At 50.2% G+C, this 22793-nt stretch overlaps 2 protein-coding genes across 4 annotated transcripts; one reads left to right on the top strand and one right to left on the bottom strand.

Annotated features, from left to right (window-relative positions):
- Positions 1 to 506: 506 nt before the first annotated feature.
- Positions 507 to 6755, bottom strand: CIAO1 (cytosolic iron-sulfur assembly component 1). Its single transcript, XM_004435815.3, has 7 exons — positions 6498 to 6755; positions 5794 to 5942; positions 5530 to 5641; positions 5334 to 5422; positions 4877 to 5078; positions 4134 to 4221; positions 507 to 3250 (listed from the first exon to the last, which is right to left on the bottom strand). Exons 1-7 carry the CDS (start codon positions 6634 to 6636, stop codon positions 3010 to 3012), a joined length of 1020 nt encoding a protein of 339 aa, XP_004435872.1. The 5' UTR covers positions 6637 to 6755; the 3' UTR covers positions 507 to 3009.
- Positions 6756 to 6917: 162 nt separating this feature from the next.
- TMEM127 (transmembrane protein 127) lies at positions 6918 to 19488 on the top strand. 3 transcript variants are annotated; one of them, XM_087426156.1, is made up of 4 exons: positions 6918 to 7084; positions 7490 to 7803; positions 16083 to 16247; positions 17029 to 19488. In XM_087426156.1, the coding sequence occupies exons 2-4, from the start codon at positions 7560 to 7562 to the stop codon at positions 17334 to 17336; spliced, it is 717 nt and encodes a 238-aa protein (XP_087282282.1). In that variant the 5' UTR covers positions 6918 to 7084; positions 7490 to 7559; the 3' UTR covers positions 17337 to 19488. The 3 variants fall into 3 exon arrangements, with proteins under 3 accessions (XP_087282282.1, XP_004435871.1, XP_087282283.1); XM_004435814.3 differs by having other exon boundaries at positions 6919 to 7084; positions 7486 to 7803; XM_087426157.1 differs by lacking the exon at positions 7490 to 7803 and having other exon boundaries at positions 6923 to 7084.
- The last annotated feature ends 3305 nt before the right edge of the window (positions 19489 to 22793 follow it).

Raw genomic sequence — 22793 nt, 5'->3', positions numbered from 1 at the left:
TCAACTTATGGCTCTTGGCCAAAAAGATTTGGTTTTTTAAGCCTCTGAACTTGCTTACAATGAACACTTGGAGGACAAGGCTGCTTTGTAGTTGGGCTGTCACCTGCAGCCGTCTCAGTGAGTGTGGAGGAGGGAAAGTGTGAGACAGCTGCTCTTCAGTAGGGTTATGCCCTCGATCCACCTCCTCTGTAGTAACCTAGATGCCAGCACTACTGCAGGAACTAAAAGGGAACTTCCATGGAGAGAGCAACAGGTTAGAGGTTTCTCAAGATCTGCAGTGTCCTCTCCCATAAGGAGGCAGCGCCAGAAGGGGGATTAAAATGCACCAGCTGGGTGTGGTAGACCAGTTTTGTGATCCAGATCTACAAATTTTCCTCTTCAAATTCTTGCCTTCTGTTGTTCTTTAGGAATAGGCACAAAATTGGAAGATGATTCTGAAGAATAATTTCCCGAGGCCAGCAGTTTTCAAATGATTTGGTCTTAGGACCCCCTTACACTACAAACAATTCAGGACCCCAAAGAGCTTTTATTATCTAGGTTATATCCAGTGATATTCACTATATTAAAAATTAAAACAATTTAAATACATTTAAAAATAACATTTAAAAATAACAGTAACTTAATCATGTTAACTTTTTATGAAAAATAACTTCCAAAACAAATCCAGGGAGAAAAGTGGCATTTTATATTTTGCAAATCTCTTTAATGTCTGGCGGAATAAAAGACAGCTGGGTTCTCATAGCTGCTTCTACAATCTGTTGCATATTGAGTTGAAGTAAAATGAAGTAAAGCTGTCTTCACACAGGAAGTTGGAAAAGGGAGGAATTTTTTTTTTTGGTGAGGAAGATTGGCCCCTGAGCTAACATCCGTTGCCCATCTTCCTCTTTTTGCTGAGGAAGACTAGCCCTGAGCTAACAGCCGTGCCCATGTTCCTCTATTTTGTATGTGGGATGCTGCCACAGCATGACTTGATGAGCAGTGTGTAGGTCTGTGCCCGGGATCTGAACCAGCAAACCCTGGGCCCCGCTTAAGCAGAGTGCATGAACTTAACTACTACACCACTGGGCCGGCCCCAAAAGGGAGGAATTTTTACACAGACTGTTCAGGTAATTGTGGCTATCTGATACTACACTGAGATCCCACCACTGGTAGTTTCTTAAAGGCAATGTGGAATCTGAGACCTTATCAATGAGCTTTTTGTACTCTGTTACACTAAAACCCACTGGTCTATCTTACACTTGGAGTGAGTCTCTTACCCTTGAATGATTTTGTAGCGTCATGCATTAGTAATTTGGAAAATGTTGGTTCACTGAATTATGCAGATTTTCCAAAGGTCAACACATTTCATCATACAGATCACATTTGCTAACATCACCACCAACCTGCCGAAAAGTCCATTCAGAAGATGTCAAGTTCATGGTAACAATACAAGTTTTCAAAAATTCTAATTTTTGCTTCAAAGCTTTCCTTTTATTTTGGGCAACACTATCAGCTTCCCTTGAAGTGAAAGACTCATTCCATTCATTTTCCAGAAAACGTCTGCCAAACAGCTAAGTCTAAATAGCCATAATTTGCTAGTTCTTTCAGGTGAAAGTGGTATATGCCGCGAAGGACACGGCTAATGCAGCTTTGCAACTCAACTGCACAACTGCTTTCCCTCAAGACAGCCCTACTCCATCATACACAAGTGCTGTGTGCATATTTCCCACTGTGACAGCACCTCGGCAATCTCAAGGGTCAAGATTGAATACAATTTAATTTTATTAAGGACATTAATTCTATCAAGGACATTTCTAAGTGAAGTTGGCAATACTTTCACTGTGAGATCAAGGCCGTGAAGACTTGGACGACTAGTACTTGGTGCCACTGCCTTGATTCCTGCCAAGGGGCCAACAGTTGACCTCTCAGATCCCCCCTGAGAGCCTCTCAGGACTTCTGCAGACCACATTTTGAGAACCACTGCTCTAGGTACTGCCCTAGCTGTCCTTCCAAAATCTAAGGTCATGATTTCTGTGGTGTGAAAAAATAAGGCTGTAGCTTTGGGAACAGTCCTCTCAAGTTGACACCCATTTGGAAGTGACTGTCTGAAGACAACCTGAGTGACTGAAGAACTGATTGCCTACAGCAACCTTTTTTCATTATCACTCACCTAAGGAGCCTTACTAGACATCTTTGTCCTACTCGCTCCTACCGTGAAAATTTAATACCATGGATATACCGTGTGTTTATGTACCGTGGTCCTTCGGAGCACCACAAATTACTGTCTCCAAGATTTTTTCCTCCCACCCAAGAACCCAGTTTCATCCCCACTGAGAATGTATGGCCTGTGGCCAATACTAACTCTCCCTTTTAGGGTTCACGTCCTTCCCCATTTATTTTTCGGCATTCCGAAAAATAATCAGTTGCCTTCACAGCATAATGGCACACAAGATACACGAGGGTTTCTAAGGGAAAGCAGAGATGTGTCTTACTCTAAACCAACCTACATTAAAAAATTTCCTCCAATATTGATTGAATGTCTTAAATGCAAGGATTTACCCAGAAAGTGGGAAGGCAGGACCTATTTCAGAAAAGGACTCACTGTGGAATTCTTTTAAATTGTAACTGACTGTCCTTATAATATAAAATAGGACTTGGGAGTCAGATGGATTATTTCTATAAAGCTTACAACTTCAGAAAGGTCTGAGATACACTCCTCCTACATATAGATAGATACTGTGATTATAAATAGTATATTCAACTCCCCAAAATGTAACACTGTGCCCTAAAGCAAGCAAAATCTGTGGCACAACTACAAGGTACTGATGTTCTATAGCTCTTTACCAAGGGCCCCACGTCAAAGGAGGGGACAGAGTGAGTGGTTCTGTGGCTCTGAACTTCTGCCCAAGTCTGAATGGAAGAGAGCCAAGTTCAATGAAGGTCAAGGATGCTCCTCTAGTTCCTCTCAGGGGCTGGGAAAGTCTTAGACATTTTCTGGGGAACCATGATTCCATCCAAAGTAGAGGTGGCTCAGAGGCCTTCAGGCCGCTGATATTTCCAGAAGGCCACCTCCCCATCATCACTGCAGGAAGCCAAGAGCCCCCGCTCCTTGGGGTTCCAGGCCACACAGTTGACATCCTGGGAATGGGCCTGAGGCAAGTGGGCTGTGAGGGAGAAGGTGGGCTGCTGTGGATCTGAGCTGGGGTCCTCCTCAAACACTCGGATAGCGTCATCCCCACAAGCTGTAGCCAGGGCCCCTGTCAGCGGACACCTGGGAGGAACATGTACATCAATGTCTATGCAGGTGGCTCCTCCCTCCCCAACCTGGCAAATTAGGTAGAAGACATTGGTTCTATAGTTCCTGGTCTGCTCTCTTCCCAAACTTCAGGCCTCAGCTAAAAGCATCTTATAGAAGAGCTTCCCTAAATAATATACAGCCACAAACATCAGCCACTAAGTCTTCAAGTGCTGGCAACTAGGTTTTCCCCCAATATAATTAACCTAAAAAACTACATATGATTCTGAACTGCACTGTTCTCACTTAGCATAAGTAGTTTCCCTTGTCATGAAGTATTCTTAACCATTTTTTTACACAGTGATACACTAGGCCACTGAATTTTACTATACTTAAGTCTATTTTTGTTATTCCCAAATGTTTGCTAATATAAATAAAGCTTAGATGCACATCGACTTTTTCATTATTTAGGATTATTTCATAGGGACAGATTCTTAGGGCCAGAAATGCCCTCTGCCCGACTCTCCTACATAAATGGTGTGGCTCTTGTAGACTGCATAAGGGTAGAGTCAGTGTTACCAAACCATAGAAACCCCAGCCATGAAGCCACAGTTTCAATAATAAATATTTCTGGATGGTGTGATGCCGTGTGACCCACAAAGGCCAGTGCTGCCCTCACAGCCTGGGATCTTAACACAGGTGTAGGCCTGGGTTTAAGTCTGTTCCCTGCTCCTGTGAACCCCAGACCAGCCAGCTCTAAGCCAGCATAGTACAGTCTGGCCTGACTGAAGAAATGAGAGTGGCTGCTCTCCATTCCCATGCACTCCCAAAGGTGGTAGAGAGTAGCACAGGGTCTTGACTTCTCCCAAATCTCTCCAAATTGGGGGGGAAGTAGGGGGACGGGAGATGGAGGTCTTACCAAGCGACGTCATAAATGGTCCTGGAGTGGAAGCCTGACAAAGTGCAGATACATTTCCAGCTGGGGTCAGAGCCGCTGCATGCCACCCCTGCACGACAGACTTCACTTGAGCCCAAGACACGTCTGTGTCCTGGGCACCTCAGGGGAGTAACTGCCCCACTGCAGAGGAGACCCTAACTTGCCCTCCCTCACCCCCACCTTCAATCATGAGTCCTCATCTTCATGTCTCTGTCCCCATCCTCGCTGATCTGCCTTACACACTGGCCACACTGGTATTTTTACAGCAGAATTCTGAGAAGGAAATGTCCTGTTCTTTAAAAAACTTTTTCTGCAGACTACGTCTGATTAGTCAGCCTGCCTTTTAAAGCCACCCACCAGCCAGCCCAACCCACCTTATTTCTCCCAAAACCCTTTATAACCTATGCTCCATCTAAATGAATCACTGTCCCTGGCGTAAGTCTAGGCTTTCCCACCTACACTGCCTTTGCTCACGCTGTTCTGTTTTCACTCAGAATTCTCTTCTTGTGTTAAAATCCTACGTATCCTTTCAAGTTCGGATGAAATGGCCCGTCTTCCACATAGCTTTCCCTCATTCTTCTAGCACTCTCTGGAGCCCTCTTGTGGCACATCTCCCTTTCTACTCTAATTTGCTGTGATTCATCTATGTGTCTCTGCCCCTTAGTAGACGGTAAACCTCATGAGAGATGGATGAGTCTCCTTTAGCTCTCCGACTGGCCCCTCACCTTGCTCGTTGCCTGGTGGATACTGCTGCCAGATGCGCACAGTACGGTCATCGCTGCAAGACGCCAGGCGCTGACCACTGGGGTCAAAGGCCAAGCTCCACACGGTGGATTCGTGGCCCTCAAGGGTGGCACAGCACACCCAGTCATCCTCTTCCTCTCGGTAGAGCTTCACTGTGTCGTCATAGCTGGCAGAGGCTAACAGCTGGCGGGGGGGTGTGGGGGGCAAGCAGGGAAAACAAAGCACTTGTCTGTATGGCCCAGGAAGTGCCTGTGGTTCCAGTACCTCTCCCTGCTAGAACAGGACAGTCCCAGAGATCTGCTGGTATACAGGGATTAATGTCCTTTGGTCACAGATAGAGATCCCTTTAATAGCCAGGCTGAGGCTGAAAAGTGGAGGAAGGCTGGGCATAACCCTCCACACCAGAATTCCTTCCCACCAAGACACTCTGCCTCTTACCTCCTGGCTCGGGTGCCAAACCACATGCTTGACATCCTGTGTATGGGAATTGAGGACACTGACACATTCATACTCATCTTCTTCATCAACTGTGGGGGGAACAAAGAAAGGAGCCCATGAGCTAGCCCTGTCAGGGACACTGAGGGGGATGTCTGTCCACTGGCTCCCAGCTCTACCTGGAGGGACCTGGACTCACCTTCCCAGACCCACACACTCTTATCTCGGCTGCAGGTGGCAAGGAGGTTGCCAGATGGGGCCCAGGCCACTGACTTGACCTCATTTTCATGGCCCTCCAGAGTGGTTACACACTGAAAGGTAAGAGGAACAAGAATCAACAGCAGCTAAGACCCCTGGGGTCCTTTTCATGGGTACAGCTCAATTGGCTCAGGTTGGCTCAGGTTTCTGAACCAGCCCTGGGGAGCTCACAGGCAACAATCCTGGTCGCATCCACCCTGGTTACCTCAAAGTCATCCTGGTTCTTCTTCCAAATGCAAGTGGTAGCATCAAAGCTGGCAGAGGCCAGGTAATTCCCGCAGGGGGACCAGGCCACCTTCCGCACAGTGCGCTGGTGGCCTTCAGAAAGGACAGATTTGCAGATCCAGCTGTCACCTAAAAGCAGAGGACAGGCCAGGCTCTGGAGCTGGGTGAACAAGAAGGGCTGAAGCACTAGTAATGCCATGCGATAATATGGGCTAGTGCTAGAGCCAAGCTGGGGCACAAGGCTCCATCCTCATATTTAACAACACGCTTTTAGAAAGATGTAATTGATTCTACTTCCTCTGGAGGCATCATTCTAAAACAAATCTGAGGAGTCCCCTTCCTGATTTGAAACTGTCTATGGCTCCCAAATGCCCTCGGGATGAAATCTGAAGTTTACCTTCGGTAGCCAATTACTCTGCAGGCTCCTTTCCTACTACCCTCTCTCCTCATTTTCCTGTAGCAACTATCACAACTCCCTCAACAGTTCCAGCCTGTCCATTGACGTTTTTGCCTCTAGTACGTGCCTACTCTCTTGCCCGAAAAGCGTGTCTAACGTCCAACTCGAAGGCAGGCTCTCCCTCCTCTCCTTTGCCCTGTAACCCCGCTCACGGTCCGCCTGCCGCCCACAACACGCGCACGCGGAACCCTCGGCGGCAGGGGTCGCGCAGCGAGGCCGGGCCTGACCTTCGGTGCCCCAGATGCGGACTCTACGGTCGCCACCGCACGAGGCCAGCAGGGTTCCCGCGGGGTTCCAGGCCAGGAACCAGCAGCGAGAATCCGGGTGCGCCGGAACACGGCCCAGCAGCACCAGCGAGTCCTTCATGGCGGCCCGGCCCAGGGTGAGGAGATGGATAGAGTCAGCCGCGCCGACTGCGGGGCCCACTGCGCAAACCCCCGCGACGCCGCCACGGCCCTTCTGCGGACGTCGGGTCCAGCCGCTTCCGCCCGAAGGCCCAGGTCGTCCTGGGAACTGAAGTGCCCGCTGCTGCGGCCGCACTGCCCTCTGGGAGTCGTATTCGGCCTCCCACCCCGCAGCGGAAAGCATCTTGGGACCGCCTCGAACTACCAGTCCCGTGAGGCCCTGCGCTGTGACGCTACGGGGCGGGGAACCGGAGGATGCGGAGGTAGAGGTGGAGGAAGCCGGAAGTGGATCGGGCCCCGGTCGGTCCGGGCGTTGCGGGTTTGGGGCCTGGGAACTGTCGGCCGCCGGTGGCTGAGGAGCCCGTGACGGGACGGAGCGGCGGCATCCCGGCCCTGAGGCCTGCTGACCGGTGAGGAACAGGAGTCGGTGTGGGGAGGGTCCTTTCCGGGCAAAGTCGCACCCCAGATCCGGTTCCCAGATCCCAGGTCCCCCATCTCCGCGGCCCAGCCTGGTCCTCCGCCCCTCGGCACCCGATGGCCGAGACGCCAGGTCTCTCTTCTACCAGCAGCCGATACCTCCGTCTGCCTCCCCCCGGGTCTGTCCAGATCCCAGCCGGCCCCCAGTCCTCTCCAGGTTCTCATCCCGCACCTCCGCAGCCCCATTTCAGGGACCCCGCCCCCCGAGTCCCTGCAGCCCTCCTGTCTCTGTCGGCCCCGGGTCCCACCCCCAAGCCTCTGGGGTCGGCCCTGGCAGCACTGCGCCGGCCACACCTGCCGTGAACCCAGCGCGTTGATCTCCTCCCCGGGACAGGCAGGCTCTGCGCGCCCCGCGGAGGTCGGCGGCGACAGGAAGCGACCGCGGAGGGACGGCGGGCGGCCCCGGGCATGTACGCCCCCGGAGGCGCAGGGCTGCCCGGCGGGCGCCGGCGGAGGAGCCCGGGTGGCAGCGCTCTGCCCAAGCAGCCGGAGCGTAGCCTGGCCTCGGCCCTGCCGGGCGCCCTGTCCATCACGGCGCTGTGCACTGCCCTCGCCGAGCCTGCCTGGCTGCACATCCACGGTGGCACCTGTTCCCGCCAGGAGCTGGGGGTCTCCGACGTGCTGGGCTACGTGCACCCGGACCTGCTGAAAGGTGAGGGCGCTGTGCGCTGGCCCTCTTCTTTCTTGGAGACAGGGCCTCCTCGGCGGGGAGCAGAATGGGTGCGGGCTGGAGCTGAGATAGCCAGGGGCAGGTACTTGTTTGAAGGAAACAGCCCCATTCCTGCCTGGTGTTCATGCCCACCAGGTGGCTCTGTTTGGGGTCCGGCCTCTCATTAATTCTGATGTTATTCAGCCAAGCACCTACTCCCCACGCCATGCTAATCTATACTGCTGCTATTTTAGGATTCTACCAGAGGAAGGGCGCTGTATATCCTGAAAAGATAAGGGTGCTAGGCATCACAATTAGCTGTCCCCTTCTAAGGAGCCTGGAGATATAGGAAGGTTTCTTTGGGGCAGCCTGATTGATGAAGAAAAAGGAACTTTTAATATGGCTAGATTTTAAAAGATATTTTCTAGTTCTATAGTAATTGGATTTTTATTAGAGGAAAAGGGAGTCTGTGGCATTTTCCATAACCCAAAGTCAGTTCCATTGCCACCCTCAGTAAAACAATTGGAATGTGGCTCTTGGAACTGTTACAAGTGTGCTGGACTGAGGTAAGGCTGCTTTGTTCATCATCGCGCTTACCACCCAGGTAGGCAGAGGAAAGGAGAAAAGGACTGTTCTCTTTACTGGCCACAGGGGAGGCCAAGGCATACGGGGGTACCTGTCCCAGGGAGCCCCGTGGCTCATCATGCCCAGCCCTGTCTCCAGTGATGAGGGTAAAGGCTGTGTGGTGTGAGGACAGAATGCATTGTTTGGCTTTTACCGGAAAAATGGTCAGCGGATCCCAAATAGCCCTTAGTAACAGCACAGTTCATCACCACCAAGGTCTTTTGAACCCTTCTTGAAGGTCTTCACGTTTTCTCCCTGTGGCACTCCCTGGCTGTGATGCCTTCCAGATGTTTAAAGCCCCATGTATCAGAAGCCTTTTCTGTTAAATATCTTCACATTGCCTCTTTAAGGATTCAGGCATTGGGATTTGGTGAAAAGGTCAAGTTCTCCTCTGTGCCTTGGATCCTGTACCACTTCTGCAGGTATAGGCTGAAAAGCCCTATCCTTTGGCCTAAATGTTGTCTTTCTCTGAGAGTTCTCGTACTGTTTTGCATCTCTCTTGAGCTTTTGAGGCTTTAGGATGTTTTTGTAGAGAAACATTCTGGTTTGTTTCCAGATTTCACTGTGATGATAACCTTTGCTGGGTTGGCTCATTAAGACCAAATTATACGCACGATGGAGGCCTTGTGACATGCAGCTTTTTCTCTGACGTGTGGCTGATGGCAGAAAGGCCGTCAAGCTTGAGTTGACTCTGGGTGGTTTTCCCTCAGCGCATTCCCCTGCCTTGCCTTCTTTGAAGCACAGCTGCTACCTTTCCACCACTTCATCCAGACCTTCACAGTTGATGCCCTGGTGTTTCAGTGTTTCAAGAGTTTGGTGTCACCTACGAACTGGGAGATGCTTCTCCCTTTCAGATCATTCCTGGGGAGGCTCATAAAATTCATCCCATGGAGGGAGTGGCAATCTGATCCCATGTCCTTATTTCAGAGGTCCAGCAAGCTGTGTCTCAGAGAAGTGAAGTGATCTCTCCAGGGCCACACAGCTGCGGGTGGCATAGCTGAGTCTACCTCACATCTGTTGACTCCAATATAAAATAATGCTGTCATTTAAGGATGATGTTATATTTCTTTCTTTCTTCCTTTTTTTTTTGTGAGGAAGATCAGCCCTGTGCTAACATCTGCCAATCCTCCTCTTTTTGCTGAGGAAGACTGGCCCTGGGCTAACATCCATGCCCATCTTCCTCCACTTTATATGGGACGCCGCCACAGCATGGCCTGACAAGCAGTGCCTCGGTGCGCGCCCAGGATCCGAACCGGTGAACCCCAGGGCGCCACAGCAGGGCGCGCACTTAACGGCTTGCACTGCCAGGCCGGCCCCGATGTTATGTTTCTTAACCTTTGTTTTACTTCAGCTGTCATAAGGAATGATCACACGATTATTCCACTTTGGTGTGCATCTTTGTCAAAGGCATGTAAAAAATAAAAATAAATTCTTGGTGCCGGTTCTCCTTTGTTCACATATATGTTTATCCTTTCTAAGAAATTATTCAAGCCAGATCTTGTCTTTTATAATGCATGTTGCCTTAACCTTTACATTACGTTTGCGCATGTGTTTAGGGATCTTAATCCATGGACGGTTTCAGCCTGCTTTCCTGTGGCCATCTCCTTGGCCATTGCAAGCTAGGAACACTTGGTGTCCATTAATAAGAGAGTTGACAGTGGTACCTTATGAGCTATCACAGAAGAAGGCGACGTATCAGGGGTCCCTGGTTGCTTCTCTTCTCCCTTTTCTTTGTACCTGTTGTATTTTTGGTACCCAGTGGGCTTTCAGACATATGGTATCCTGTGTTATTATGCTGGTCGTCAGGGCCTAAAAGATGTCCTAGCCTGGAAGCCTGGGGTATTCCCCATCTCAGGAGGAAGCAGAGCCGTGGGGCACAGATCTGGTGCTTATAGATGCATCCAGAGAGAGCATAGACACTGCCAGGTCTCTGCAGGTGATGGGGAGTGGGCAGGGCCAGCGGGCTTTGGATAGTGCCTTCCCTTTTCTCAGCCCCTTGCCTGAGTGCCAGGCATTGTGCTAAGCACACTCCATGCCTGGCTTTAGTTTCTCCTAAGCAACATCTCTATTTGGCAGGTACTGTCATCACCCCCACTTCACACAGGTCTCAGGTTCAGGGAGGTCAGGTAATTTGCTCAGGGGCACACAGCTATTCTGTGCAGCATTGACTCCACTCTTACCACCACACCTTAGTGGTGTGTTATGTTTCTTAACCTGGGTTTCTTTTCCCTTCCGTCAGAGCTGTCCAAGACTTGTTATTACCCCATTCTACATTTTTTTTTAACTTTATTTATTTATTTTTCCCCCCAAAGCCCCAGTAGATAGTTGTATGTCATAGTTGCACATCCTTCTAGTTGCTGTATGTGGGACTTGGCCTCAGCATGGCTGGAGAAGTGGTGCGTCGGTGCACGCCCGGGATGCTAACCCGGGCCGCCAGCAGCAGAGCTCGCACACTTAACCGCTAAGCCGCGGGGCCGGCCCATTGTTATTACCCCATTCTAGTTGAGTTTTTATCATAAGTCCAGCCAAAGCTGTGCTTTTTATCCCTTATCCCCTCAGTGTTCCAGCTCAAGTTGGTGATCCTCAGGCAAAGCCACTCACCTCCCACTGTCATAGACAGAGCCCAAAAGCTTTAGCAAATACAGGCCAGCTCAAAAGATTCCTTCCTGAGTTCTTCCACTCCCCAGGGGGTGCCTGCTTTTCACATAGCTCTTTAACCTGGCCCAAGTCCAGAGATAGGCTCATAGTGGCCCCAAGCAGGGGAGCCTCAGATAATCGTTCCTTTTGAGCCCCAGTCCCTCTCTGCCTCTCAAGTATGGCCAGCAAAGGGCAGCATCTTTGGAGAATGAGGAAGTTTGGGATTTGAAGTCAGGTGAATCACGATTGACAACAAGCCACTGGAGGATCAAGGGCCTTCCAGGGAGGGCGGGTGTGCCTGAAGGGTGGTGCCTTATGCAGCAGGCACTTCTGGGTGTCGTCTCCCCCACCCCACCCCCCTGCCCCCGTCCTCAGAGGCAGCTCAGGCAAGACCATTGGTATCTGTGGTGAAGACCCAGCCAGGCACTAGAAGGCACTGAAGGAGTCCTGTGTCAGAAGCCTGTCTGGAAGCTAAAAAGTCACAGTGGGGAGAGGCTACGCAGTTGGAACAGATGAGTGCTGAGAAGGACTGGGGCCGTGGGAAGTTCCTCTAATTCAGAGGAACTCCACTGAGTGGGGGAAGGGAGGGGAGATGGGACAGAAGAAGGAAATTGGCCAGAAGCCACATTAACCTTCCTGCCTGCAGCCTGCAGCAGGGGGTGAGGCGATGGGCAGGTAGACAGGAAGAGCCAGGGCCTTCAAAAAAAAACCCAGCCAGTGACTCACTTGGCAAAGTGACCTTGGGCAAAGTCAGGTCCTTGGGATCCTATTACGCAGCAGCTGCCTTCTTCCGTGGTGACTGGAAGGGACAGTCAAGCAATAGTTACGAAAATAAACAGGCCACGGCACAATTGGAGGATAGGATGTGCTCTCTGTCTTACCAGAGTGTAGTGAACCGCACCACTGGTTTGAATTTAAAATTAGGAGCCTGCCCCGTGTCCTTCTCTCCACAAATAAAATAATACATTCATAACATTTGAGAATTTTGTTTATCTTTAGCAGCCCTCTCAAGGGCGCAGATATTCGTTGCCCTCCCTGCCATACTGATGTCTGGCAGGGGAGGAGAGAAAGAGACATTGAGATCCTGCCTCCAGGAGAGTCTGAGCTGGGTTCTGAGTGTGTCTGGGATAACTCTGCCTGTCCTCTCTTTGTGCTCCCAGACCCTCTGATGAAAGACTGCCTAGGATGTGGGGCAGGCTTCTGGGTTGTCTATTAGCATCACTTCAGGGAACTTTACATTTGGCTTCCCTACTAAGCCTGAGGGTTTACTCACAGCTTTAGAGTCAAGAAAGGCAGTCACTTTGAAACAAAACCTGTTTGAATTTTGGGTCACACGCCCCTTGCCTGTACTGCATCATCACTCTGGTGGGGCAGATCCTTAGTCTAGCTTTAGTGGGTTCTTTCTCTGGCCCACACTGGCTGATGTGTGGATGAGGAAGTCTTGGTGTAAGGAGGAAAGGCACGCCAGGGGTGACACTGCTGTGGCCCAGCTGAAACAGCCGAGCGCAGAGGGAGTGGGGCAGTAACAGTATGGATGGCTGCTCATTCACAGCCCAGTGTGAGTTGACTCTCCCAGTGTGACCCTGTGTAGAGGGGGCAGGCGTTACTGCTTTTATCCAATAGATGAGAGGGCAGAGGCCGAGGGCAGTTAAGTGACTTGCTCAAGGTAACATATAGTCTGTGGTAGGTCTAGGATTTGATGCCAAGTCTAGTGACTTTCTGGTGTCCCCACTGTTTCTAAGAGCCAGACTCTGATGCCTGTAGAAGCTTAGACCACACCAAGCAGGTTTTGCCCAATAATTCCCGGTATGAGCACTTTTCATTGCTTAATGACCCAAACCTTTTGCCTAGAAGAGATTTCTTGCTTCCAGCTATTCCCTTACTGAGCTCAGCAGCTGCTGGCTCTGAGGATGGCTCTCATTGAATGACAGCATTCATATTAGCTTTTGACCCTTCATTCAAATACAACTCTTCAGGATTTGATTAATTATCTCCATCAGGGAAAAATAAAATAGCTTGGGGATTCCTAGCATCACAATGCAAGGGAGCCTGACCCAGGTTTGGGGTCTAGCTCTGTGCTGTGTGACCCCAAGGAAGTCACGTAACCTCCTCGAGCCTCCGACTCCTCATCTGAGCTATGTGATGAAGCCCCCAGAGTGGAGTGAGGCTTGACTGAAATAACATTTGACCCATCTGTGTGCACAGGCTATTCCTGGAGGGGTACAAAAGAAACTGCTAACAATGTTTGTCTCTTGGGAAGGGCAGTTGGACATCTGGAAGGGGAAGGATGTCCTCTCTGAAGCTTTTTATCATGTGCGAGTCTTCTTTATTATTAGTATAAGTGTATTATGAAACATAAGACACATAGGAGTGTATATGATAGTTGTACATTTTTAAGGATGCTAATAAAATGGACATCTTGCACTCACTGTGCAGCTGAAGAAAGTATCTTTGAAGCCCCCACGTAGTACTTTTTTCGGGTAAAAGTAGTTGTTAAATTAAAATTGAGTTGATTTTTACCCAGTTGTGGTTGATTTAACCACAATTAAAGCGTCACTCGAGTGCCTGGCCACATTGAGTAATGCGGATGGAATCTGCACACAGCCTGCTGCAGAGCAGAGTGTGATGTAAGCCCTCACACCCTGCCGCTCACAGGTTATTCTTGGCAGCACTAGAAGAACACTTTCGTCCTGCCCGGTCCCTGCCACGTGCCATGTGGACTTCAGGAAGAACTATCACAGACAGCTTTTAACAATATTCAAAATAAAGCCAGGAGACAGCCCTGTCTCCAGGAGCTTTTCTCTCATTGAGGCCCCATGGGTTTCTAGACTCTTTCAGACCCCAGCGCTGTCTTCAGCTGTGCAGGGCTGGGTTCAGTGAAGGCAGATGCTGGTTGCTGGCAGAGCTAATGCACAGGCAAGCCTCCTGGCTGTAGGCTTTCACCCAGGCTGGATGGTTGGGCCCAAAACAGATGGTCAGTTGACAAGAAAGTGACAGTTAGCTCTGAAGGCAGCATAGTGGTTGACTTGAAGCCATATCGAAGCATATGAGTCTTGTGTGGGCTCAGCCAACATCTGCCTGGTGAATTCTGAGCCTGAGGCAGGAAATGCTTGCTGTCATAAAGGCCCAGGGCCTCTTGATATCTGGTTCTTTGGTGTGGGAGGCTGGCCCCTCTGCCCAAGACCCCATGATGCCAATGTCTGTTGGTTAGAATCTGCTTTGTGGGATTCAGGTTCCCCCCACTCCCCAGGTTCTTGGACCTACCTTCCTCTAGGTCCGGTATCAGTGTTTCTTCGCGTGTAAGGCTTGAGCCACCTGTGTGGGAATTACCTGGGCTGCTGGTTAAAATCCAGATTCTTAGGCTCTGCTCTAGACCGAGAACTCAGAATCTCTGGGGCCTGGGAATATGCTTTCAGCCAGCACCCCAGGGATTCTGATGTGCGCTAGAGAGAGATGACCACTGTCCCATAGCTTCTCAGCCTGAGATCAAGACTCAGGAAAGGAGCCTATAGTCTGAGTCTTGCCAGCCCTTTCTAAATTTTCCTAAATCACTTGGTGACCATGGTGTAAATGAAAGAAGAGCTTGCCAATGGCTGGACTAGAGGAAGGAGAGGAAGTTAAGGCCCATTTCCCACTTTTTATTAAAGCTTAAAATGGTGTCTTTTTAGATCAGCCTTTATTCTGTCTATGTGTTTCTGGGAACTATGACAGTCTGTGTAGATATCAAAGGGGACTGACAGTGTTGTCTAGATGAAATTTAAAAAAAATAAGAATTCTATTAAAGTCCTAGAAGGAAATATAGGTTGCTCTGTGTCTGGCGTACAGTTAGTTGTCATCCTGGAATCTCCCTTCACCATGACCCTGGGGACTCTTTGAATGTTGGGCGCCGTGTTTCAGTGTCTTCCTTTCCTTGGTTTACTCCCTCATTTTGGTAGAGCATGCACCGCTCACTGTCTTTGCCCTCATTTTAGAAGGTATTTGGTGCTGTCAATTTCTGGGCCCTTCAGGCTTTTGTGGTGTAAATCTAGTTGCTTCTTAGCTTTGCCTACTTCTGGCTTACACCTCGGCTTATCTAGTCTGTTAAGTCAGTTCTAAGTAGTTCTAAATCCCTTGACTTGCCAGTTTCCAGAATTTTGTTTTGCCCCTCTCCTCTTTGTGTGGGTTTATGCCTTTAAAAAATTTTTTTCTTTTGTTTTAGTAGAGTTTAGGGAGGGAGCAAAAATAAATGTGAAGGTCCGGCCTACCATCTTTCCTAATTTATTTAGTGCTCTCTTCTAGTTATATGTTTCTCTCAAGTTCTTCAGCTTCTTTTTGTTTTTTTTTTTGTTGTTGTTGTTTTTTTTTTTTTTTTTTTTTTTTTCCCCCAAAGCCCCAGTAGATAGTTGTATGTCATAGTTGCACATCCTTCTAGTTGCTGTATGTGGGACTTGGCCTCAGCATGGCGGGAGAAGCGCTGGGTCTGTGCGCGCCCGGGATCCGAACCCGGGCCGCCAGCATCAGAGCGCACGCACTTAACCGCTAAGCCACGGGGCCGGCCCTTCAGCTTCTTTTTGAACAAAAAGAGAATGAATGGGTGACTGGATAGAGAATCGGCATTAATCGGCCTCTGGCCTTAGCCTCTTTGGCTGCCTCAGCTCAGAGGTCGCCGGGCTTTTCCTGCTAGCCCAAAGCATTCTTTAGCAGAATGAGTTAACATGGCAGATTAATTGTCAGGGTCTTTAAAAATGGTTAGAAGAGCGTGGCAAGTACAATGAAGTGGAGTCGTGCACTTAGACTAGCGTTGTTGGAAAGGGAAGAAGACTTGAGGCACCTGGGAGCAGTGACCCAGGGTTTCTGTCTGCTGATATGGAGGCTGTTCCGCCTCCTCTGCAGGCCAGCTGGGAGCAGGAGCTAAGACCGCTCCCTCCAGTACTCCCTGGCTCCCTAGGACTGTGGCAGAGGGGGACAAACTTCTCCCAGGTGGGGGCTTCCTACACTAGGGTGTTGCTGGGGGCCCAGAAGATTTGGTTCTCCCCCTACAGATTTCTGCATGAATCCTCAGACAGTACTGCTCCTGCGGGTCATCGCCGCCTTCTGCTTCCTGGGCATCCTGTGTAGTCTCTCCGCGTTCCTTCTCGATGTCTTTGGGCCCAAGCATCCAGCCCTGAAGATCACCCGTCGCTATGCCTTTGCCCACATCCTCACAGGTAAGCCTGGGCCTGCTCTCAGTGGGGTAGGAACTACCCCAGGGCGGGGACATCCCTTCTGGAGTTGCAGTTGGAGAGGAAGGGGTTTCTACGAGCAGACACTGTTACAGATGCTCATTTCAGCTCTAGCCTTTCACAGAGCACTGGGGCGTGCTAGCAGCTTGCTTCTGTCATTTGCATATACGCCTGCCAGGACCACAAACCCACTTGGCCCAGCTGTAGGGAGGGAATATTGTTAGAATTCCACAAGAAATCTCATGGCTCTCCAGGAACTGGATGTGAAGCTCAGCCGGGCTCGTGGGGCCTGGCATAAGCAAGGAAAGAACCAGAGTAACTCAGTGTGTTTCCCCTGGAGTGCCTGGTCTCGTCGGCTTCACTCTCCTGCCCCTTCCTGCTTCCCCGCAGACCAGGCTTCTCTGCTTGCTCGTGGCTTCTCTCCTCCCTCAGGACTGGGCTGGTGCGTTGGTTTGACTGGTGGTGCTGACTCCAGCTCCCAAACTTCATGACCTTGTCTGTTCCTTTCAAGCACCCGTGACTTCTACCAGCCCAATTCCAGATTCTTAAGACAGAGAGAATCTGCCTGGCCCAGACAGGGTCAGGCATCTGTCCCCAGCCCCAACCTGAGAATCCTATGGCCAAGACAGCTCCCCTTGCGGGGACTGGGCCCAGGCAGGTTCTCTGAGAATGGGGTTTGAGTAGAGAGGCTGCAGTTGGTTCCTTAAGCATCCTGGCCGCAGGGTGCCTGCTAACCCCCTTTCTGTGCTGTCCCTCTGTCCCCTAGTCCTGCAGTGTGCCACCGTCATTGGATTTTCTTACTGGGCTTCCGAACTCATCCTGGCCCAGCAACAGCAACATAAGAAGTACCATGGTTCCCAGGTTTATGTCACCTTTGCTGTTAGCTTCTACCTGGTGGCAGGAGCTGGCGGAGCCTCAATCCTGGCTACGGCAGCCAACCTCCTGCGCCACTACCCCACGGAGGAAGAGGAGCAGGCGCTGGAGCTGCTCTCCGAGATGGAGGAGAATGAGCCCTACCCAGCAGAGTATGAGGTCATCAACCAATTCCAGCCGCCTCCGGCCTACACTCCCTAACGCCAGCCTGGGCTTTCTTCCTCTGCAGCCCTCCCCCACTGTGCAGCGCCTCTCACACCCTGAGGAGCTCCTTTCCCCAGCAGGCCTCACTGGTAGGATCCTGACCATCTTCACCAAATCTTCCCCAGGAGAGACTCTGCCTTTAGGGTTGTTCCTGTATCCGTGCTCTCAAAACCTGGGATTCACCGATTTGATATAATGCACTGTTTCCCCTCTTGCCACATTCCTCTCCCTTCACAGTCACTACATTACCAACCAGGGATGGCCATACAAGTTTTCTCCCTTCATGGGCCATATGTTTGAGACTGGGACTTTCCTTGGGGAGCTGCTGACCTTGGACAGTCCCAGATAGAAGCAGTGTCAACAGGGCCCAAGGGAAAGGGGACTGTGCCCTGCAGGCACGCTTCATAACAGTCACTGTTTGTTTCCACTGATTGTTGCAGCGTAGCTCTGGGCTGACCCCCTCCCCCCATTCCTTCTTGGAGTGCCCAGCACCAGGCCGCCCACTCCGTGGAATTCTCTGCACTTTAGTCTTTGGACTTCCCATCGCGTGTGGTCTGGTTTTACGGGGAGAAGGATTGCCGTTGGGAAGTAAAGCCAGTGCTCTCCCCGTCCTGCCCTTGCTTGGGTGGCTGAGCCCAGGCAAGGAAGGCAGCACCTGGTGCCCATAAAGGATCAGAGTGAAGGGGCTGAATCTCCCCCACCCCTTCATCTTTTAAAATGTGCGTGGTTTTAAAAGGAAAAAAAAAAAAAACAAGCAACAGCAACAATACTCTCTTTTTAAACTAGCAACAAGACTGTTGTTGTTTTTCTGATATTTATCCCGTTCCCTTTGGCTCTGCAGTCTTTGGGGTCGCAGCTCCTTCCAGCCCATGGTAGTTCCTCCCTGAATCTCTCCCAGCAGAATGCAGCCCTGTTCTCTTGCTCCCTCCCTCCTAGTGATCACGGCTCCCTGGGGCCTTCCTGTGGAAGCCAGAGCCCTGTCAACCCAAGGGGCTGAGGACTGTGGCCTGGCTGGCTGGCCAGCGTGGTGCTCCTCAGGACTGTGGCACTGAGATGTAACCTGGCCTCTGTGCAGGAACAGGGGCCACAGCAGGGCAGGAAACCCACCACTCGCCACATAGGAATCACAACCAGTGGGGCCCGATTGCGTGAGGTGTCAGAACTACCCTGACAGACTAGTGGACCTGCCTGTGTCCTTCAGGCTCCGTGTGTCCCCTAGACTGTGACTTGGGGCAACAGCTTGCTGCATGCCCCTTTCCCCTTCTTGAATGTACTCTGGTCTTGCAGTGTGCTATTGGCTCTTTCTTGCCCAGCCATCACTCTGGCTACCCAGTTTGCCACATGTGTGGCTCTGGGTCTGGCTGAATTTTCTGTCCTGAGATCTGGGGCATAAAGAGGGAGAAACTTGAGAGACCTTCAGTGTGGATCCAGATGGCCAAATTTCTTTGGAATCAGTGTCCAGTGCTGGGCTGAAAAGCAGATGGATCCCAGTCTCTTCCCACAGGCGATAGACAGAGCAAGACTGGAGAATGGACAGCACTGTTGAACTGTGGCTAGAAAGGAACTGTCATTCCCCTTGTCCTTCTTTGGCCAGACTGCCTGGAGATGTCTGGACAGACACGTGTGTGGGTGGTGAAGACCATGTCCACACATTAGTGAGCGGCTGCCTGGAGTTCACTGTGATGCCAAAGTGTGTCCCATGGTGACTCTCTCACTCTTCCAGACTCTTCTCTTAGGCAAGAAAGACTGCCGTATGATACCTGAGCACAAAGCCAAGGAGCTAAATTAAGTCTTGTCTTTCTGTAAAGTCCGAGTTTGTCTTTGTCATATTTCCAGGGTGTGGCCAGCTCTCTCTGACCGTGGGTGTCTGAGCGGGCAGACCAGGAGACTGGGCACTGAACACGCATGCCATGTGACCAGTCATCTCCTAAGGACCCGGACATGACCCTGTGGGCCATTCCACATGGTTCAGAACCCACTTTTTATTAGCTTCCCATGCCTCTGGCCTTTCTTTCTCTTTCCCCTTGCCATCCTGACACTGATAGTTTGTCATATAAATTCCCCTGGTTGTGTTTTTTTTTCTAGAAAAAAAATTAAAAGCAAAACAAAACAAAAAAACAGAAACCACAAATAAGAATGTAAATGCCAATGGCTCCCTGTCATTTTTCTGTCGCAGTTTCCCTGATTTGGTTTGTTCCCTTCCTCTTAGAGAAGCAGGAGAAAGCGATGAGGTATGTAATTAAAAAAAAAGTTAGAAGGGACTTGCATGTGCCTACTCCATGCAAGGCATTTCCACTTATACGATCCTCCTAATCCCGACAACTTCCACACCAAGGTTCCACAACTAAGAGCAATAGATGCCTCCCGCCCAAGTCCTTGACCTCAGACCCTGAGCTCTTCTCTTTCCATCTGCTGGTTAGCTGTGGACAAGAGAACTGCTTTGGAACTCTAGCCATTGTGTGGGAAAAAGTAGACTTCTTTAGGGCTAGGACTTGCAGAAGACACTGCACTTTCTTTTGAAACCACCAGGGAATGATTGCTTACGGGGAGAGGCATGTGAGTGGAAACAGTTCTGGGAGTATAACTTGTAGAAGAGCTTTTCAGTGTCAATGCCTCGAATGGTTACCCACATTCCCTTCCTTCATTCCTTCATACATTCAGCCAACACACCAGGCCCCAAATGTGTATCGTGGTAAAAGAGCTTAAGGCAGCCCATTTCAGTGTTCTTTTTTTATTCCTGGGAAGAGTACATGTCTTTCTTGGGAGTTAGGAATGTGTTCTCTCCCATTTCACTTCATTTCAGACATTTATGAAAGGCGCCTTGTGTTGGGTACAAAGCACTGTTTGGCACCATGAGAGAAACGTGATGACCTTCAGGGTTCCTGTCTCCAAGGACTTTATATTCTTAGTTCAGGAGATGGATTTGTCCACAAAAAGGCACAGTGAAGTAAGTGGTCTAATGGACAGCCAGGAACAGTGCTGTGCCAAGAGGGAGGCTGGTTCTGACCTGAGTGATTATAAAAGGCTTCATGGAAGAGGCAGCTTCAGCCAGTTAATGTGCGAGTGTTTGGAGGTGGAGTGGGGGCACTTCCTGCTGAGCAACAGCAAGAGCAGAAGCACAACTGGTGGCCAGGGTGTGGTGAGAAAAGAGCTTAGAAAGGTGAGGGGGTCCCATTTAAGGCACTAAAAGCAGTGGGGAGCCCTGGGAGGATTGTGAGAAGAGAAAGGAGGGACCCAGGGTTATTTTAATGACTCTGACGGTATAAAGGAGGGTTGGCCTGGAGTTAAGTGAGGAGTATGGGGGCATGGGAAGCGGGGGACCTGGACCTGGCAGAAGAGGAAGAAGAGAGCAGTCACAGTTGGCCCTTAGGGCCCGGTGTCGTGTCTGAGCCAGGTGTTGGAGTAGGGAACTCAGGAACCCCAGTCCCTGCTGACCCATCGCTTGATGGAAGGCAGAGCCAGCAGTACAGGCATAGAGGGGCTCTTGCTTGAGAAGATGTGGGATGTGAGGGGCAGCAAGGAGAGAACCTGGAGGAACAGAGGAAGAGAGGTTGTTGCATCTTGGGGGAGAGCAGTTATCTTAAGATAACTAGAGAGTCTTTTCAGTTGACATCTCATCCGTAAATGTCCACACACTCAGCCACTAAATTAATGGGTCACAAGGTTCTATGGGGAGACACAAAGGAACTAGTAAACTTTATGGCCCTTGTTTTCAAGTAGCCCAGAATCTTTCCTCCTCCCCTGCATTTTTTGTGGGAATGGCATTTTAATGGGAGTTGGGAGGTGCATGGAGGGGAGCAAGTGTCTCCTCTTTGAGTGGGTCCACCTGCAGTGAAGGCACTCTGTTAGGGACACAGTTTGAGAGTTAAGATATCTGTTCCTCACTGTAAGCTTTGGAGAAAATGCTTGGCTTTGTTGCTGGGGCCAGAGGGAGGGGGCAGTTTCCTCAGGAAGGATTTCACTGGTCTCTTAGAGCTGGAGGACTCCTGTTGGCCAGGTCAGCGTGCTCCACTGAGTGGGAAAACAACACAGTGATGGTGAGGGGCTTCACAGGATGTTCAAGGAGAGATCTCTTTCTCTCAGCCCAACCATGTGTCTGAAGAGTTTGGTGATGAAAGAACTTTCAAAGGGACGTCTGTGGTTCCATCTTGTTCAAGGGCTTGTACCTCGCTATGAGAACGGGGCCCAAAGGCGCAGGGCCTGCAGACAGCCCTTTTTGGAAGCTTCCTGTCCTCTGTCTCTGTAGCAAAATGGCAGCTAGCCCTGAAAAGGACCTTTTCTTCTTGGTGAGATCTGGCTAGACCCTGTGGCCCAGTTCCCCGCCTTGGTTTTGCCTTCCTCTTGGGGTTTACTCACCTAGCTTTCTAGTGCCACCACTATTGGTGGGGAATTGGGAATTTGGGGGGAATTTTGGAATAACCTTGGGATGGTGGGTGGGTTTTATTTTAATAAGGGGGGAACCTGTCCCTTACTCATTCTTTCCCACCTGTTTGCCTCTTCGTGCTCTGGTAGAGTGGTGAGGGAAATTTGCACGTGTGTGCACTTGGATACACATACACACTATTTCTATTATGTTGGCAGGCTTTATGTCTTTCTTGTTTTTTACATTATAAGTTCATTTGGGCCGGGGGTCATGCTTTCTTATGCAGCCTTCACTCACAAAATACACTGAACACGATGTGCTTTGTGAAGGATGCAAAGATATTAACACATACAGTCTTTGCCCTCAAGGGAGTAACAATCCAGCTGTCAGGAAAAAGAAAACCTGACAAGGGGCACTTGATGCCCCTCAGGACATCCAGGAAGGCTCCATGAAGGAGGAGAGACTTAATATGGGCCTTGAAGAATGGGTAGGCTTTCATGAGAGAATGATGTAATCAATGGTGTGAAAGTAGGAAAGAAAGGGATGGGCTTTAGGGAAGACAGAGTCAGTGTTTTAAGCAGTGGTGATACTCACTAGAGGGGAGTGGTTGGGTGGATGGGCCCAGCCCGTGAAGGCCTGGGATGCCAAGATTATTGTCAGAACACTAACAGCTGCAAGATACGGAACTCTTAACACAGAACTAGCTTAATTCAAAGGAATTTATTGGTTCATGTAACTGAAAAGGTGACTTGGCTGGATCCAGGGACTCAAATGATGATGTGAAGACATAATTTCTCTCCATCTCTCTGCTCCACTCATGGGCTCAGGCAGTCTCCCTGAAGGTGGTGAAGATCACCACCAGCAGCCCCAGGCTCACACTAACTTATTGTTTAAGGACTGAGATGAGTCACTTTTGCCCAACTTAGATCACACTTCTTTCCCTGAACTGTGGCCAAGGACTTGGAGCTTCATACCATGGCCTAGGATGACGATGGTTACATGTGCGGTCTTGGATTCAGAGATGGCGCCGCTAATGGTGATTAGGATGTGGGAGCACAAGGGCAAGGCCTACGCCAATCAGAGATCTTTGC

The sequence above is a fragment of the Ceratotherium simum genome, chromosome 40 (genome assembly GCF_057802395.1).
Source record: "Ceratotherium simum simum isolate JZ-2026a chromosome 40, ASM5780239v1, whole genome shotgun sequence".
Lineage (NCBI taxonomy): Eukaryota > Metazoa > Chordata > Mammalia > Perissodactyla > Rhinocerotidae > Ceratotherium > Ceratotherium simum.
The sequence above is the reverse complement of the archived record's forward strand: the minus strand, read 5'-3'. Positions and strand labels throughout refer to the sequence as shown.